Source organism: Protomyctophum parallelum, assembly GCF_964188405.1.
Source record: "Protomyctophum parallelum genome assembly, chromosome: 10".
Lineage (NCBI taxonomy): Eukaryota > Metazoa > Chordata > Actinopteri > Myctophiformes > Myctophidae > Protomyctophum > Protomyctophum parallelum.
Genome location: NC_139704.1, coordinates 21211598 through 21232024, shown reverse-complemented (window position 1 = coordinate 21232024; position 20427 = coordinate 21211598). Strand labels below are relative to the sequence as shown.

Sequence of the window (20427 nt, the reverse complement as noted above, 5' to 3'; positions counted from 1 at the left end):
TTCTTTTAGATGATGGGTAAGAAGAGAGAGATGTGATGTCAGGTGGTGTGGGCTAAGAAGTGGTCAGGGCTATTTGAGATGTACAGTAAGTGCAAAGAGAGATGGTGAGGGAGGGAGAAAATTATTTGTACCAATTGACCTGCAGACAGTAGACAGTAGTGTAACAGGTTAAGGTGAGTATAGAGATGGAAATGTTCTAGCAAGAGAAGCCAATGTATTGAGAATATGGGACATAGTATGGGTCAGGAAATATTTGTGACAGAAGGCTACCAGTGAGAGGGAAGATGGAAAGTTGGAAACGGTGGCACTGATGAAAAGGAGGCACAGCTGGAGGTGGCAGAATTAAGGACGCTATGGTTCTCATTAGGAGTGAAAAGGAAGGACATTATCAGAAATTACTGAATTAGAGGATCAGCCCAGGTTAGAAGGTTTGGGGATAAAGCAAGAGAGGTGAGGTTGAGATGGTTTAGACATGTGAAAAGGAGGGTACATTGGGAGAAGGATGCTGAAGATGTAGCTGCCAGGTAAGAGGATGGCCAAAGACAAGGTTTAAGGATGCTGTGAGAGATGACATGAAGGTGGCAGGTCACAGAGGAAGATGCAGAAAACAAAACCAAATGGGGTCCATGTGTGGTCCAGCCCTATGGAATGTAAAATTCAAGCATGTGCTAATGAAAAGTATTTAAAATATATAGTTTTGATGCTCATCCTAGATCCTACTACTATAGGGGATGCAAAGCAATATGTCCGTTTATCCGTCCGACTTCTCCTACCAAATCACTCCGTTAGCACACATCTCTCTATGCACAAAAAATGATGCATGCCACAGAGATCCATCTGCACTACATTGCATCCATGTCATATTTACTGTGCAAATATTGCTTTTGTATGACATACTGTTATTGCACAACATTTCACTGTGACACAAATTACATTACAATTTCCACATTAACCGACCCCTCCCCTTTTCCCTGCACGTGCACACACACACACACACACACACACACACACACACACACACACGGTACTGTACAGTACACTATAGTATGTTACAGTACAGTATGGTAAAGTACAGTACGGTACAGTAACGTGCGGTACGGCATGGTACAGTATGATACCATAAAGTATGGTACAGTACAGTACAGTACAGTACGGTACGGTACAGTAAAGTACAGTACGGTACAGTATGGTACCATGCAGTACGGTACAGTACGGTACAGTATGGTACAGTATGATACCATACAGTAAGGTACAGTATGGTACCATGCAGTATGGTACAGTACGGTACAGTATGGTACAGTATGATACCATACAGTAAGGTACGGTACAGTATGGTACAGTACGGTACGGTACGGTATGGTACTGTACAGTACAGTATGGTACAGTATGGTACAGTATGATGCCCTACAGTGCCGTACAGTATTATACAGTAGTATGGTACAGTACATCACAAAGGTATAGCCAAATATATGCTGAAATGCAAAACCAGTCTAATTTTGGTGGCCATCTTGAAATATCACCGCCATATTGGATTTTTGGATGGCTCGGTTTAAAAAGTTAAAGAGTTGACCAAAGGAATGTTCACGGCAAATGTCACGCTTGTATCACCAAGCGAACAACCGTTCCAATGATCTGCTAATTGCACAAATTCTGTGTGTGTGTACGTCTGTAATCCACGTAACTCGAGAACCGTTCGCCCCACCGACTTCAAATTCGACACACACGTTCCGCACACCCACAGGGAGTGCAGTGCCCGGTCTCGAGTCGGTCGGACCCACGGTTGTCCAGAGACGCCACAAAAGGCCTTTTTCATTTGGCGGCCATCTTGAAAAATGGTGTCCATTTTGTTTTTTCAAGTGGACAACGTACTTTTCTGAGAGAGTAGGTTCCGAAGCACTCGTGTGCCAATTTTGGTGCTTGTACCATAAAGTGAACGATTCTCATGAAATATTGACTTAATATCCTCCACTATTGTAAGATTATTGTGTATGATTATGTCATGAATGTATTGACCCACATGACGTCACTAAAAAGTTTATACGGATAATAAGTGACGTCAATTAGTGTTGACACACCAATTAACTTGCAAGTAAAGCTGTCAAATACTTGTCCCAAACCACACCAATGATTCAAGGTTCAAGGTCAGGTCAAGGTTTCTTTATTTTGTCTCCCAAGGAAGTACTGAGTACTGAGTACGGTTGCATGCAACCATTATCCCCAATGGCAGTTGCAAGGGGTAATACACATTGGTTGACATCATGTCAACTGTTTTGTTGCAAGGAGTTGCAAAAGGAGTTGCGACTAGTTGCATTGGTTTGGGCCTAGTGGTGGAATAAAAAGTACAATTTGCCTCTTTGATGTAGTGGAGTAGATTTTTTTTTTTAATACTCAAATAAAGTAATGATTAAATGTACATACCCTACTTAGTTACTTTGTTTCCTCCACATAACAGGCACAGAGACATCTATGTGCACAGATGCTGATGCGCACGGTCGGGGGCGTGGCCAAAGGCGGGGTTATTGTTTTGGACACGGAACTCACTGCTGTTTTGGTCTCCTCCTCATAAGAGAAAAACGCACCTCGAAACGTCGAAGAAGCCGTCATTTTGGACTGAAAACAGTAGGACGCCTTTGCGGTGAAACTCAACGTGAGTAACAAACGCATTCCACAGTCGCAAGTCAAGTCGGCTTTGAAACGAAGCGCTACTTTGACGAGCGAAATACGAGAGAGTAAACAGTAAACAGGCTCAGTAGCTAGCGTTAGCTGTCCTGACTCCTACTGTAGCAGATCTGATGTCATCTTATCTTCTATACCTGCTGTATTGATGATGACAGCTTATGAAAGCAGGCAATGGCAATAGTTTATGTTTTGAATGCGCTTAGAGATACATTATAGAGAGTAGTAGCTTCGTTTCCGTGTGGTGTTTTGAGCAGCGAATCTTTGTAATAACAACAAGGTTAACTTGATGCTGCATCATCTGCATTGATTCTACTGTATGATTCTACTGTATATTTGAAGCAGAAGGACTGGGCATGAATTATGTCATGCCCATGCCCATATGGACAGAAACTTAGAGGTATATATATGCCCATGTGCATATGGACAGAAACTTGGAGGTTTTCATGTTCACCTAACCCTGAAACATGACTGTCTGTGATTACATTATATATTATATATAATGTAATTATATATATTATATAATGTTCACCGGGCGTGCATTGACTACTACACTACCAAGACAGTATTGGGTAATTCAGCATCAATCATCATTCAATGTGTTTAGTTGTGCTGCTGTCTGCTGAGTTAGCTTATAAGTGTTCTGATGTCTGAACTAGCTGCTCAACTTACTGTACTACAGGACCATGTTGGCTTATTCTTTATATCATGAGTGGTGTATTGCACTTATGACAGTTGCCCACGAATGTGCAGCCTTCGTTTAGTTTTCCATCTTCAAATCTATAGTTAGTAAACGCCCTCTTCCAAAAGTAATGAAGGCTGTACTGTGGGATTTTTCGTTCCTGATTTTCTGTTCTTTTAGAACAGAAAATCTTAGAAAGACCAAAGTGCATGATGATGATGCTGATAGTGAATGATAACTGACATAAGATAACCTATGAAATATAACATCTACACCAGACCTCTTTGCCAAAACTAGCTGATCTACAAGCTTACCACGCCTCTAGCTGCGAGGTGTTGTGAGCTTGCCTTGTAGATCAGCTATTTTCGACTAGTGTTCCCCTCAGAATATGATGCAAGGGTTGAAGTGGTTAGTGTAAAGAAACTAGTTTCATTATGCAAAAATGTGGTAGCCCCTTTTGTAATAACTGTGAGGACCGCCTAGGGGTCCCTGTTGGTAGATGGTTTTAAGTGGCTAACAACCTGTATTATAGTTTATGTATATGAGCTCTTTGAACTTGTAAGATGTGTCTGTCATTGATTGATTCCTAAAAATAAGGAAACAAAGTGTGTCCCATATCAGTTCAATACGGGACACGTCTTTTAGTTTCCAAATATGGGATGTTTCCGTATTTAAAGGGATTTGGCAACCCTACTCATTACTCAAAACCTGTCCCAACAGTAATGTGTCCCATTACTGTTGCTAATTTGAAAACAATGTGTTTGGTTTGCACTACTGAATTGGCCAGATTGAAAGAAATTTAAATACTTGCTCCACTGAGATATAATAATGAGAAAACGTAGTGTTGTTTACTGAGACGCATTAATAAAACCAGTCATTATGTTATCTTGTCGGGATCAAATTATGTGAGACAAGAGAAGAAACTGGCTACTAATGAAGTATCTAATTTTTTTGGCTCAGGCTTGATAAGAAAGGATTAGGCAAATCTTTATTCATCTCTGGAGGGAAATTCTGTCAAAAGTAAAAACAAACAAAAACAAACCAAGACAAATAAGATAGTTAAGCTTAAATTAGACACAAAATATCTGCAATGGGTCTCTGAATGAATCTGTCAAGAAATCTGTAGAGTTTAATAGTTTATCAAACGATAGTCATGACTATGTTATCACCAATTAACGTACAGTATGAGTCAACACAACAGTGAATATATTAATTCATATTAGCAAATTAATATCAACAATGAATACGGTACATTAACCACTTAAACCCACCATCCATATTCTGCGGCTAACATTGAGTGAAAATGGCCGATCTACAAATCTATGTTGTTTTCCCCAATTTCGTTGGCTATTTTTGGCGACGATACATAAGTATAGGGTTTAAGGGTTAATATAAGTTAACAAGTGGTACAGCTTACCATTAAACAAGTGGTACAGTATGTCGATGTTTGGCTGGCAAATTGGCAATGTAAACCTAATGTGCCCATTGTCATGGGTTACTGATCACTCCAATTATCACCTTCCTTGTCTTCATTGTCTTGTTTTATTAATTCAGCTAAATCAGTTGGTGCTTGAATGGTGCCTGAACTGTGTTCTGTTGACAGGTAGTGTTGTAGGTCCCAGTGGGGTGAGCTCCACCATGCCTGTCACCGCCAGTACACACTACCACATTAGTACACACTAATGCAATTGTTATTCATCTTTCCGTGACAATGATGAATTAAAACTGCTGTGCTGTCGGAAGTTTTCATAGCTTAGCTGCACTGTTGGCAATTTGTTTTATCCTTTGATGATTGGGCTCTCCTTTTCATTAATCACGTAAGCTGCATTTTATACTGTCGTATGATATTGTTGCACGCTGATCTACAAGCTCACACAATACAGTGCATAAGGATGTGCTTTGAGCTTGTGTAGATCTGCTATTTTTGAATGTCTTGAATGTTTTATTTAACCTTTAATGACATGTTCAATGCCAGGTTGAAAGTGGAGGTGTGAGGATGACAGGACATTTTGCACTGATTTGCCATAGGTGACAGGTTTGTCTGCAGTCAGTACAGAGAGAGAGAGCTCTGCAGTTACAGTATTCTCTGTAGATTGAAGGACTAATATTGTTTTAAGCTTTGCTTCTTTAGGTGGGTGTTAATTAGTTTTCTGAAGAAATTAAATTCTTCTATATCTTTACCCTAGACTATTAATGCTTAAGCTTCTAAAAGTAATTTGGACAATGATGGGATAATAGTATTAGGCAATTTGAATCATGTTTAGGGACAGGGTTTGTCCCTGTACTCGGGGACAGGGCTCAGTAAAATGTCTTCAACCTGTGCAAAATTCAGCTGCTAGACTGTTAAGTGTTAACCAAGTCTTAAACATAATTACACCCAACCTTCGCTGGTTGCCTGTGAGTTTCAGAATTGATTTAAGGCCCTCTTGGTTGTTGGCAGGTGCCTCGTTGCCTGTGAGTTGCCTGTGAGTTTCAGAATTGATTAAGACTTACGTACATTCGTACAAGGCCAAGCTACTAGTTTCATTTTATACACGCTGGTCCCGGATGAGCCTGAACTCGGCGTTAGATCCTCAGGTAGGTGGTTGTTCCTAAAACTGGCCTCATTAAACTCACCTCATTACCTGGGGCGGTTGGACTTATGCAGCGCAGGCACCAAAGCTTTGGAGCGCCCTGCCTGTCAGTGCCTGAGAATCTAAGGCTGTTAAAGTCAGCTTGCCATCTTTTAAATCACTTCTGAAAACGCTGTCAAGGACAGGCCTTTTGTTCATCTCCATTTATGGCTTTTTAATACCTTCTATTCGCCTTTAATCTTTTGTGTTAAAGGTGGTGTAGTTAGATTTTAGTTTTTAAGTTAAAGCTCTATATAGCTCATGACTTCTCTCTCCTGATAGTATAAAATTGGTTATTTTAACAAAAGAAAATGACTTATTGCATCTTTAAGTTGTTACAAATTAAGTTAATTATTCAGTCATTAGTCATTCATAATAATGATTGATTATCATTTATCATTCATCTTGCTTACATTATTAGACATTCTGAAGTCTGAAGTAATCTTTCGATTACTAGTGTTAAACACAGGACAAAAACTTAAGATGTCTCTTTCTTTCTTTCTTTCCTTCCTTCCCATGCACCTCTCTGCAGGATGTTCCGCTTGCGGGCATTGACGGCAGCTTCGGTGGGCCTGGCACAGATGTCCCGGCGCTACCACAGCGGGGCAGTGCGGGGGACGGGCCGCCGGAGGCTGATGCTTGCAGCTCTAGCCGGGGTGACGGGGGTGTCTGCTGGGGCTGGACTGCTCTGGACCAGGTAGGTCTCTGCACCCACCACCAGTGCACTCGGTTGACTCTTCCCTTTGACTCCAATTCATAACCACTCCTGCGCTATTTCATACTTCACTGTATGACGGTGTCGTGCAAAAATAAGGATTTTCATCTATAATGACAGGCCCAAAATAGGGATGCGCAAATAGGGAGCACTTTTCCCAATCCCAACCATATGTTCATATAACTGGTACTCACAGTTCAGAAACCCACCTATCAGTGACATCATTGGATTCCAAGCTAATGGAATCGACAGCCTTTCTCTTCCTGGAAAGTTAGCTTGCCTTTCTCTTCCTGGAAAGTTAGCTTGTCACTGTGGTCACATCTATGAAATCAATATAAAAGTTTGAAATCTTTGTTTGAAACTACCACACTGAGTAGGCAGGTTTCTGAACTCATCACAGGTCACCTCCAGTGGCGGTGAGTCCATAGGGGGCGCTGGTGCGCCGCACCACCATGCACAACCCCTGAATAAAACGTGAATAAGAATGACTGAGAAACGAAATCTGCAGCCTGTAATTTATTTAAAATTAGCAATCCAGAAACGTAAATATTATATAATATAAGTAGCCACTAACCAAAGGCAGTGATTAAAAGTTGTTTTATGCTGCCACGTTGTATTATGCTGCCATGAAATCATGTGAAATGTTGTTTACGTTATGTAACGTTTCTGATTGGTTACCGAGTGTCACGTGTTGGTGCGCGTTCATCTGTAGCCCTTGATTCTCAGCACTGAAGAGTAATGCATTGCGGTCCACATGTCTTCAATACAAACTATAGCAAGCCACTGGGTCGCGAAATATGTGCGATCCATGACATGTTATTCACACCACTAAGCACTTGGGGGCAGCATACACATTACAGCACAGTTTGACATAGGGTTTAACACACAGCCACAACAACATACGCTAGAAAAACACGAGGGATGAGACAGATGAATGGAGCCAGGTAAAGTCAAGATAATGATAGTTTAATTCACTTGCATAATGGAACAAGAGAACTCTGTAAAGTCACTGCAGAAAACACCATTTGGAAACTGCAAGATAAATTAAGAATTAAAGAGCTGGGTCCAGACAAACCTGATGTAATCATCACACAGCAAACCAAGGACAGAGGAAGAGAGTACATCTAAAATAATAGATTGTATCAAGTTCTGTGGTGCCTTTGAGTTAGGAATTAGGGCCAATGTTATGGAATTTAAGGGCAATGCTATGGAATTAGGGCCAATGCTATGGAATTTAAGGCCAATGCTATGGAATTATGGCCAATGCTATGGAATTTAAGGCCAATGCTATGGAATTAGGGCCAATGCTATGGAATTTAAGGCTAATGATATGGAATTATGGCCAATGCTATGGAATTTAAGGCCAATGCTATGGAATTAGGGCCAATGCTATGGAATTTAAGGCCAATGCTATGGAATTATGGCCAATGCTATGGAATTTAAGGCCAATGCTATGGAATTAGGGCCAATGCTATGGAATTTAAGGCCAATGCTATGGAATTATGGCCAATGCTATGGATTTTAAGGCCAATGCTATGGAATTAGGGCCAATGCTATGGAATTAGGGCCAATGCTATGGAATTTAAGGCCAATGCTATGGAATTATTATGGCCAATGCTATGGAATTTAAGGCCAATGCTATGGAATTAGGGCCAATGCTATGGAATTATGGCCAATGCTATGGAATTTAAGGCCAATGCTATGGAATTAGGGCCAATGCTATGGAATTTAAGGCCAATGCTATGGAATCATGTCCAATGCTATGGAATTTAAGGCCAATGCTATGGAATTAGGGCCAATGCTATGGAATTTAAGGCTAATGATATGGAATTAGGGCCAATGCTATGGAATTAGGGCCAATGCTATGGAATTTAAGGCCAATGCTATGGAATTATGGCCAATGCTATGGAATTTAAGGCCAATGCTATGGAATTAGGGCCAATGCTATGGAATGTAAGGCTAATGATATGGAATTAGGGCCAATGCTATGGAACTTAAGGCCAATGCTATGGAATTATGGCCAATGCTATGGAATTAGGGCCAATTAAGGCCAATGCTATGGAATTATGGCCAATGCTATGGAATTAGGGCCAATGCTATGGAATTTAAGGCCAATGCTATGGAATTATGGCCAATGCTATGGAATTTAAGGCCAATGCTATGGAATTAGGGCCAATGCTATGGAATGTAAGGCTAATGATATGGAATTAGGGCCAATGCTATGGAATTTAAGGCCAATGCTATGGAATTATGGCCAATGCTATGGAATTAGGGCCAATGCTATGGAATTTAAGGCCAATGCTATGGAATAATGGCCAATGTTATGGAATTTATTATGTCTTTGAGCCATTTAAAGAGTACTGTGCATGTATTTTTATTTAAAAAAATTAATGCCTTTCATTGAATGTGATGATACCTAGTGCATGTTTTCTTGATTTTGTTATAGCGCCCCCCCTAGGACAAATGTCACCGGCCGCCACTGGTCACCTCTGAGATGGTATATAAAAATGCAATCCCCACAAAAGGCAGTCCAGAGTGTGCTTGTGGACAGAATGGGGCCATCCTAATGAGCATTAAAGTGAGGAGGACCACTACTAATATGAACATAAAGAGCTCTGTGAAAGTGCTGCTTCATGCTGTGATATTTATAGTTTTAACTAAGCCATGCACTCTAAAAACAGAGGATGCTAAATATCACTAAAATGGTTCCAGAAGAGAACCTCTAAATTACAGTACAGGGGCTTAGCAGGTTCTTTGATGAAGTTTGATCAGCAGTAGTACTATTCAGTGCCCCACCAATATTTCTTGTGGGTGTTGGTTGGGTGGAGCAAATCCTGTTAGCACACCCTGGCCTGCACCTCACTATTACCCTTTTAACATAGTTCCTGGTGTGCTCCACCAAAATCATTTGGGATTCAGCTGAAAACATATCTGGAGTTGTATGCACTGTTGGAAAGAGGATATTCTCCACTTTACAATCATGCTAATATTGTTTGTAGTCATAGGCCTGCAGAGTGCCCTTTTGTCATGGTTTCAGCACAGTATGACTGCCATTGATTCCATTGTCAAATTAATGTTTGACAATGAAATAAAAATACTAAACATTATGTGAAAATGTTTTGGGGGTACACTTTGGCATACTGGAAGTATGCACAACACATCTGGTGCTGATCAGTACAGCGGTTTGCAAGATTAGCCTCGCACAAACACACACACTCACAGACCCATTTCTAGACATCACTGCATCGTATAGAGCCACACATACGTAAGTATACGATTGTTTTTCTTACAATCGCTCAGGAAGTGAGACAAGAAGACAACCCGGGCGGGAACAGTTTTGTGTTTTTCAAAATGCTGATTATCTTTTGTTCATCATTAAATAACTAGGTAAAGAAACACGTACGGTATATCACATTCTTCATATCACAGTTTATTTAAAATGTGCTGTTTATAATAATAATCTTCTGAAACTGACATTTTACTGTCAAACCAATGCATGGATCAGATTAGAGTTGCGTCCAAACAAAGAAACTAAACTGAGTTCTGTTGTCAAACTGCTTCTAGATTTCTCATCCAAATTGGGCAGTTATTTCCAAAGTGATTAAAGACTTTGTTTTATTGCATTCCAAAGAAAAGTAAACAAAATATAGAAATCTCCAAATTATTTTAAGATCTGATTGATTTGAGCAGAGCACACACTAACATGATTATTCTTTTAAAGGCCTATCAATAATTAATCACAGAGGGAGGAAATATAATAAAATTGAATGTTAGCAGTTTACATAATCCGGTTGAAATTCATATACATTTTTTTAAACTCTTGAAGATCCAAACATCATCATCATCATCATCATCATTAAAGCATCATTAGAGAGCCAATATGGGTCAGGAGGTAGAGTGTCCGTCTTGGAATCGGTATGTTTCTGGTTTGATTCCCGGCTCCTCCTGCCTTTGTGTCGGAGTGCCCTTGAACAAGAACTGCTCTCAATGAGTGGCCCTGTGTGTGCCCTCGGACTCGGTGAGTGAATGCGTCTGGGTGCATGTAATGCACTTTCTAAAGCGCTTTGGATAAAGCAATATAAATGCATCATTTATTATGAGAAAATGAATGAGACGAACAAAGTTTTACATTTAAGGTGTGTTGATAAATGTGTGGCATCAACTCACGCATCATGCATTCATGCAACAGACAATACGGTTTCTCCTGTATAGCTGAAAAGGCAGCAAACCTTTCATTATTTGGAACAGAGGGAGCTTAAAACGGCTCTCTCCATGCACTGAGAGGCATGAGGGAGAGCCCACAGTTAAAGCACCCCAGATAACACTCACACTGAGTAAACCAAGCAACCAGTGCCGAGTCTGAGAACAATACACACAGTCACACACATCTGCAGATGTTTTATGTTTTATTTCAAATCAAAAATCTCACGATATGACTGGAAGATATTGCTCTAGCAACTACATTTATAATCTTCATCCTATTTCACTTGTCATGTCATGTAACTGTTTTTTCTTTATTGGGATCTATATGAGGCAATACTATATGTTGGAGATATGTATCTGTCAAAATCCAATAAACAAACGTAAACGGAAGAAGAAAACATAGCTTAACCATTTTATCAACAAAATAATATTACTGGGCCCGCTACAGAAAATTGCAGATGAACAAAATGTGAATAATGGGATTTTCATATTATAGACATTTTCCCTGACTATTCCTCTAACAAATTGCCCACAATTTAGGCTACCTCCTGCAGAGCCATTCCCGAAAAGAAATTGAATAGCTCTTCAGTGCTTGTTCAGCCTCATGCAATTGCTGCTCACTCTGTTGAAGTACATATTTCCTTCCTGTCACGTTCCGAAAAGCCACCATCCCTGGGTGTGAGATGGCCTTTATGATGGCACTCCCATGACTAACAATACTAGTGTAGTTAAGATGCAGCGCTAGGTCTGCCACTGACCTGAGAGAGCTCTTTGGGGACACAATGATAAATAAAAAAGCAGTGAGCAATGAGCATGATGGATTGCACCATAGGGTGCTTGAAAGTGATAGGATGAGACCAATTCCAGGCCCCAACCTGAGGCCTAATGCTGGCCATGTCTCATTAAACTGAATTATTCAGCACCCCTGCGTGGGACTCTGCTATTTGTTATTATTACTATTCCGATTTTCAATTTAGTCTCAAAATGTCCAAGTGGGTACTTGTCCATGGCAAACGACACATGCACAAACAAGAATGCCCAGAGCAACAGAGCATCCCTCTCTCACTCTCTACCCCTCTCTCTCTCTCTCTCTCACTCACTCTCACTCTCACTCTCTCTCATTCCATTTATTTGTGCAGCTATGTTTGCATTAATCTCCGATTCTCCGTACCAACCATACCTCCCCACAGGTCCTAACTTGAACCCTGTTTGCTTGTTGAAACGCAGAGCACATGCCGATGCCGGGCCATCCGTCCGTCACGCAGAGCAAGCAGAGGCAAAGGCAGCAGACTTTGCAAAAGATGCAGAGTCTGTCGTGGAGTCTGAGAAGTCTGTGGAATCCAGCAGTGAAGGAGAGGAAGGAGAGGAGGGCGGCGTTGAAAAAAAGATGAAACCACGCTCTGGATTTCGTGACCGCAAGGTAATCAATAAACGACAAACATCCAGCCATATGCAGCCATTCAATCAGTCCACCATTTGCTGTAATTGGCCCGTAAGATGGCGTTTTTAGAGCACACCCCGCCCAATGTCCCATAAGACATTTTTGTATTTTGACAGTATATTTTATGGCGCTGCGCAAAAGCCAATCAGTGTACATATCCATTGTCATAAATGTACCACCCACTAAATGTCATTGCTGTTAATTAGGTTGTGGATGAAAAAGTACTATAGCAATACAGCAAGAAGGCATTTGACATGAAGCCAGCTAAACCCATTTTCTGGCAAAAGTACTTAATTATTTTCAGACGACGTGGCAGAAGAGAATGAAGCTGTAACAATAGGCAGAACTTTGCCTTACAAAACATGTTGCAGTGGGACATCTTTCATGTATGTGTATAGATGTGGAATGGAAGCATAAATCTCCTTGCTGCAGTCTGCTGGAAATGTTTTGATATCTGGAATGTCTGCCTACACCCTACAGTATATTGTCAATGAAAGGTGTGCTTTGTGAGCATAGTATGTCGGATAATGAGATAATGAGGCTAGTTTTTATAAAGCATGTTGTCTTTGAAATGTAAAGTGTGTGTGTGTGTGTGTGTGTGTGTGTGTACAGTATAGTGTTTGTCTTGGCTCAGAAAATGGGGCGGGTGACTGCACAACAGTAAGCATGAATGATTGGTCCAAATTATCATGACTACTAAACACATTGTGTTACCTTTTTGGCAGCATTTTCCTGTTATTTAAATTCTGATCATTTCATCAAAAACTAAAAGCTTGTACATGGAAAACCACTGATCATTGAATATCAAATGATCTCCTGTACTGCTATTTTGAATCTGACATAAGGAACCGATATAGACCATAAAGCTTTTCATTTGGAAGGCTTTGGTAAGCTGCCTGGCTGTAGCATTACGTTATTTTCAGAAGGTGTCTAGTAATTCATTTTCAATGAGAGGCGAGCGAGCAGGTAGGGAGGCTTAGGTGATCTGAGACGACAATCCAGTGAAACTGTCACTCTTGGGCTCGTTTCACACATGTGCCCAGTTGCCCACCCGTGCCAGAGTTGACGTGCTGGGCAAAGGGGTTGAATGGGCTGCACTTGAAACAAGCTATTAAATTAAACACACTTGCAGAGAATTGCTATTTTTACTCTCAATCATTTTGGTGCTGGTGATTTTCCTTTGGCGCTGACTAAAACGTCTTTGGGGAGGAGGGCCACAAATGTCTCTATGCAGGAAAAAACTGTGATACAGTATGCGTGCATGTTTACTTGTGTATGTGTGCTGTAGACTGTGACAGCTCTAGAGTCTGTCAAAGTGTTGACGGATTTATTTTGTATGGTGTCTATACTGCTATCTTAGCAGACCTTATGATATTACACTTTTCTGTTTCTGTTATCATAGAGTAGCTTGTATCGACAGTGAACTTTTGTTCTCATTGAAGACAAGTCATTATTTATTTTGTGTACAACTTAATTACAACATGAATGCAACATTACTGTGTAATTGGAGTATCTTGGGCTTCAGTCTTCCTATAATCGTTTGTGTATGTGCATGTGTGAGAGTGTCAGGCGGAAAAAAATGGGATAAGCCAGAGATGCTGAATACTTTTTAAGAAAAAACAGCTTGAGCCTCCATCAATGAATGTGGGTGATGATCCTCAGATCAATATCCTGTAAGTGTAAATGAGATGAGAGCTACAGAGAGATGACATGGCTGACTCGCTGTCACTTTGGATATTCCCTGGCTGGCACCACCACTTCTTCGTCTATATGCTAATATCTGTGGGTGATTCCCCCAAAGTCCTGTAGTCACTGCAGAATCGTGCGACGTGTTGTAAGGTGACTATTTTTGGTAAGCAGATTTAAGTATGAGAGCTCGGCTTTAACCACATGAACAATAGCGCACCTATTGTCGGCCGAACATTTGGGGAAAATTGCAGATCTATAAGCTCACAATGTGTTGCAACTCGCAACGTTACATGTCGTGAGCCTGTAGATCTGACACTTTTGCAGATGAGATTTGGTGTCCAGGGGAAAAAAGGAGTGGACCAGGCGGGGACTCGGTCAGCTAAGTCTATTGAGTATTGATTGAATACTTTATTATCTGTTTGCTAAAGGTACAGATGTTCGTTATACAATAATGCTAAAAGCATAATAAAAATACCTGAGACCTTGAGATCCTGTGTATTCAATACATATAAAGACATACAACACTGGCATTTCTCACACCATTGCTGGTGTGGGTGGAGACAGCGAGGGAATGTGTCCTTATTAACTGACTAACACTATTTTAAAATGGATTTCTATAGTATAAAGTATTAAATATGGCGTATTTTGGCCATAATACGAGGCATTATTAATTTATTTTGATACATTATTTATTTGGATTTTTGGTATCGGCCGTTGGCAGTTATTTGTGTATTGTGTGTTACTTTTGTATTTAAGTTTTTTGTCATATCTGCCCGTGCTTTTGTTTACATTGTCCGGCAAGGCCATTCAGAATGTGTTGATAGGGGGAATGGAAAACACAGTCACACCACAGGAAGTGGAGGGCTGAGCCTGGCCAAACGGGCCAACATCCTGTTATACACATTCTACTGGGCCCTAAATTGAAAGGAAACAAACAGAAGAGGGTGCTGTTTTTTCATTTTTTGCCGATGGGTTCCAGGATTGACATGGCCTAAAAGCCACACAATGAAATCATTATTTTGATGACAATCGTCAATAAAATGTCACAATCTTGACATGATGGCGTCATTTCATCGGAATGAGATGATGTATGATGATAAGAGCGCCCCTCACGTCACACAGGTGTGATTTGTATATCTGTGGTTCCCCTGTGTCACCTAGGGTAGGTACCCTCACAAAAAACATGCAGCAATCCGGCCTGCTCACTTATGTATTGAAGGAAGCATGAGCTCAGTTCGGGGCTTTCCCCAAGTTGGGAAAGTAGAGCCCACGATTACACCTTAGGGCAATTGGCACCAGGTGAAAAATGAGTATAAAAAACAAAACAAAACAAACAGCTTCCTAGTGTGTGCCGTGTGATGTTACCCATTATTCATGCATGCTGCTGTGATTGAGGTGACCCTCACTTGGGGCAGTGCTGTTGGGGAAAGGATTGGGGGAACACTGTCTGTACTCTGTCCCAAACAATGACCCCTGAGTCCCTTCAGCTCACTCCCTAAAACCACGCTTTTCATTTTTTGACTTTTCGATTATTATGCTGTAATGGAGTCAGGGAGCTGGAGGCTGGAGTCATTGACAGCTCCATTTTCTGCAGCCGCCTACACACTTGTATTCGTGTCACCCCCCTCCCTCCCTCCCACCCCTCCACTCGGCTCCTTTCACTATGTCTGGAGTGATAGCTAGGTTTTTTTATTTGACGTTTACAGTGTCACACTGATTTTCAGCATTACGGTTTTGTTATCGGGTTAATATTGCATTAGAGTCAGCCATACCGCTGAGTGAGCAGTGTGTTTGTTGTGTTCCTGAAACATTGCCAGGGTTGTGCTGAGAAGTTTTATTTCAGTGTTCTCACTGGGATACAATCTGTGAATGTGAAACCTTCACCACATGAACACTTCCCTGGCTGGGGCGATGTTTCTGTAAAAATAGCAGATGTTTGTCTATTTTCGGGCAAGAGATTTGTTGCAGAGGGAAGAAGTAGACCCCTGGGGGACTCTGGTCAACTAAGTCCAGGAAGTAAGTATTACTCGTACTTCCTGGTTAGTTAGGATCCAAATGGACACTTAAAGAAGAAATCCGGACCAAAATACATGTACCCATGTTGAACCATTATAATCCTGTCCCAACATACTGTACATGTTGGGTGCTGGCCTTGAATTGTTTTAAACGGGTGACAAACAGTTCATCTATGAGTAACAGGACACTATTAATAGACGATCCCCCCCCCCCCCTATAACATTACTAAACTCCTGGTTAGAACACACTGACCCAGTCTCACACACACGCACACATACCGCATTCATGCACACACCCACACGTGCACGCACGCACACACACGCACCGCGTTCATGCACGCGCGCAGCATTCATGTGTGTTGCTACGTGCTAGGCTAACGTTACTTTTTTGCTACTACAGTAGGCTGCACGCATGCACACACGCGCCACGTTCATGTGTGTTGCTACATATGCCACTCACCCCTGGGGTGTTAACATCTCCAGTTCCCTGTGCTTTGCTGTAGTTTAGTAACTTTTGTAGCTGTTCCGAGCACAGCATACAGCCCATTCAACTCTGTGCGTGGCTGTGTTGCTGCCGCTGTTTGAAAACCGAGTGAGCACTATGCGCATCACATGATCACAGGAAGAAAATTGTCTCTCTCTCAAAATTGTACAATAAAAGACATACCGTAATTTCCGGACTATAAGCCGCTACTTTTTTCCCATGATTTCAACCCTGCGGCCTATACAACGGTGCTGCTAATCTATGGATTTTTACAGCTAACGGCCACTAGGGGACCTAATAAATCTATCTCTATGGCCGGCTATGGCCTCTATGCGGCTTATAGTCCAGTCCAGTGCGGCTTGTATATGTACACATTTGTTTTTTTCCCTAAATTTAGCTGGTACGGCTTATATTCAGGTGCGGCTTATAGTCTGGAAATTACGGTATATTTCGTCTATGCCTCTCTCTCTCTCTCTGTCATTAACAGGCAACAGTGCAACACTATCTCTCTGTCTCTGTTTCTGGCACAACAGCCAGGGCTCGAGATTAACGGCGTCCCGACGTCCCGGGGACTGTAAAATATCTATTTGGGACGTAAATGTATCTCATTCGGAACGGTTTCGGGACGAGAGGAGTTTTTACACTGAAAATGCGCATTTCGTGTGCAGCGATGAGCAGCATGAGAATTTGCCGTGCCGTCAGTCAGACAGTTGACAACAGCAACAACAACGCACACACTACATTCACCCAACGGAATCATAGGAATTATATTGCTTTTGCCCCGTGGATGGGACATTTAGATTGAAAAACTATCGGTTGGAAGCTTGGATAAAACCATGGTTGTGTGCCACAGAAAGGTTCCATATGGACATGGGGCTACACTACATCACCAACGTTTAATGTTAGCTTCCATGCTAGGCTTGCTAGCTGGCATCGACATTAAATAATATGTTGATATATATCCTCTGAAGCAACAGATGTTTTCTAATGCTCATTGTTCTGGAATTGCTGCCCCAACACTGTGGAATGCACACCCCAAAACGCTCTCATTCCACAGTTTTTATTGATTGTATTTATTATTATTATTATTATATTGATCCTTCATCTTAGTATTCCCCCTAATAAAGTTGTTTTTATTTGTTTTCTCATGCCAACCATGTAATAGACATTTGAGTATTCATATACCTGCATTGCTGCACGTTATCTGTTGGTCTTGATCAAGTAGCCTACACCAAAGTTTTATAAGCTACTGTAGTCACTATTCATTGATTCACTGGTAGGCTACACCAAAATAACAAAATCCATTTGAAAATAAATATCACTGTTCTCAGGTCGAATATTGATATGCGATTAAAATATGATTAATTTAGATTAATTAATTACAAAGCCTAAGATTAATTCGATTAACATTTTTAACCAAGCCCTATTTTTCATCTGGGAGCATTTTTACTAAATCAGTGTATCTACAGAAGAAACATGAAGCCAAACAAATGTACTACTGTCTGCATGTATTCAATACAGTACATTATTTGTTTTGCTTAATTGTATTTCTATTACAATAGGAATACAGTTATTCATTTCACAATTTGAGTGGTGCTTTTTTGTACATTTTTTTCCCGGGACGGTATACATTTACTTCGGGACGGTTCAAATTGTATTTTGGGACGGTTCCGGGACGGTGGTGAAAAAAGTTAGTCTGGAGCCCTGACAACAGCGCCACTTTTGCTATAGTCACATAGTCACATACCGTAGTTTAACACAGACTGTTCCTTGGAGTGGTTGCACCACTCAAAAAGTTTAGACCTACTAAAATTCCCGCATTAAAATGAAGGCAACTAGCTCCATTCTAACTGCATTTTACTGTGGGAGGGGTAGGGAAAATGGAGAATAGGGAAATAATGCAAGCCAGGCCAACATGTATGTTGGGACAGCATTATAGGCTGATTCATGGGAACATATTTCGTGTTACGTGTTTTGGTCTGGATTTCTCCTTTAAGTGTCTGTAACTCCAAATGGAAGTGTACTGTAGCTTGGGGTCCCAGAGATAATCCTTCTTATCAAATGGTGCTCCATGGCCTAATGCATATCAAACTGGGGAGAACCACAGATATAGACCATAATGAGTCTTAACTCATCAGGCAATTAACTGAAATGCACATTAAAAGTGTGATAGCGTCCCTTTAAGTGCAAGTACATTACATTAGACACACCCGGCCGTCATGTCATAACTGGCCCCTCTCTCTCTCTGCTTTACCAGGTGATGGAGTATGAGAACAGGATAAGGGCCTACTCCACCCCGGACAAGATTTTCCGCTACTTTGCCACGCTGAAGGTCATCAGCGAGCACGGAGACGCCGAGGTTTATATGACGCCCCAGGACTTCATACGCTCCATCACACCCAACGAGAAGCAGCCAGAGAGTGAGTTATACCCACCGCCTCGGTCACTCCCGAGTCCTACCACAATTTTATGTTTTCTTTCTTTCGTTTCAGCGTATCGATTGTTTTTTGTTTCCCCCCCTCGTGTCTTATCTGTGTGGACGTGAGGCTCAGTCCGCGCCTCGACCAAGGCACTCGTCGGGGCCCAATGATGAATCCTAAATGTATCCCAGAGACCTGAACAGCCTGGTCTAGAGTCTGTGTGCATTGTGTGTGCGCCAGTGGTGGAAGAAGTACTCAGATATTTCACTTAAGTAAAAGTAGCAATACCACAATATAAAAATACTCTGTTAAGAGTAGAAGGCCTGTGTTCAAAATGTTACTTGAGTAAAAGTACAGATGTATTGGTATCAAAATATACTTAAAAGACCACTTCACCACTTTTCAACCTATCGTCATATAATTGGTCCTAAAATACCACTACCACTAGGCTGTGGGAAGTTCAGAAACCCGTCCACCAGTGACATCATCGTTAAGGATATTTTCTTTTTAAACAAGATTTATTTTATTAGATTTTTATTATCGTGAGCACCACCGTGAAAATATAAAGGTTGGGAACCCCTGCTTTAAAGTACCTAAAGTAAAAGTACTAAAATGCTTGAAAATTGCAGATCTACAAGCTCACAAGTTGTGAGCTTGCATAAAATGGGGCTCAAGTGGTTAATGTAGCCTATGTTTTATATTATAATTTATATCTGCAAAGTAACTAAAGTTTCCATATAATTGTAGTGTAAGTAAAAGTACAATATTTGCCTCTGAGATGTAGTGGAAATAGAAGTACTTGGTTACTTTACACCACTGGTGTGTGTGTGTGTGCACACTGCAGATAGAGACGAGATGGTCGTCGCTGAGGGCGATGCATCGCCACTCTGGTATGGCCATTTAGATCACCCTTGCCTTACCCACCATGTCCAGAGTAGCTAAAGGCTATGGGCCCTATTTTCGCCAGTGCCTCACCCCTTCTCCTTAAACGTCTTTGCCTTTTTGCCCATCCTATATACAGCTTTTGTCCCCACACGTCTCAATATTTGCGTAAATGTAACCAACCAATCACATAAATTCAGTTGTTCATGAGATGATGTATGATGATGATATGATAAGAGCGCCCCTCGCTTCACACAGGTGTGATTCTTTTTCTAAACCATTTTGAAAAACACGGCAAAGAAGTTTAGGGATAAGGAAATTGGAGGAAAGAATAGAGTCTGCAACACTGAACACTGGTGAGGAGGATGCACAGCTCCACTGGTTTAGAGCGGAGGAAATAAGACCCCCACCCCCTCATTCCATTGACGGGGGCATTCAGCCAACGCGCTTGGCATTCGAGGACCTGTGCCAGTTGCTGTGTTTAAAACCCCACCAACCCTGATCTGAAATATGAACAGAGGCAGGAAGGTGGAGCAGAGACAGAGTTGTCCAATTGGCTGTGAGGATGATGGGTGTATGGGGGGGTGGGGAGCAGGGGGGGGGGGGGG

The 20427-nt window shown here is 41.4% G+C and overlaps 1 protein-coding gene across 1 annotated transcript in view; it reads left to right on the top strand.

Annotated features, from left to right (window-relative positions):
- The first annotated feature begins 2514 nt into the window (after positions 1–2514).
- micu1 (mitochondrial calcium uptake 1) overlaps positions 2515–20427 on the top strand; it is a 54792-nt gene continuing 36879 nt past the window's right edge. The window contains exons 1-4 of the mRNA XM_083774272.1: positions 2515–2647; positions 6503–6667; positions 12116–12308; positions 18775–18937. Of these exons, the coding sequence (XP_083630398.1) occupies positions 6504–6667; positions 12116–12308; positions 18775–18937 (520 nt within the window). The 5' untranslated portion in view covers positions 2515–2647; position 6503. The remainder of the gene's footprint in view (positions 2648–6502; positions 6668–12115; positions 12309–18774; positions 18938–20427) is intronic.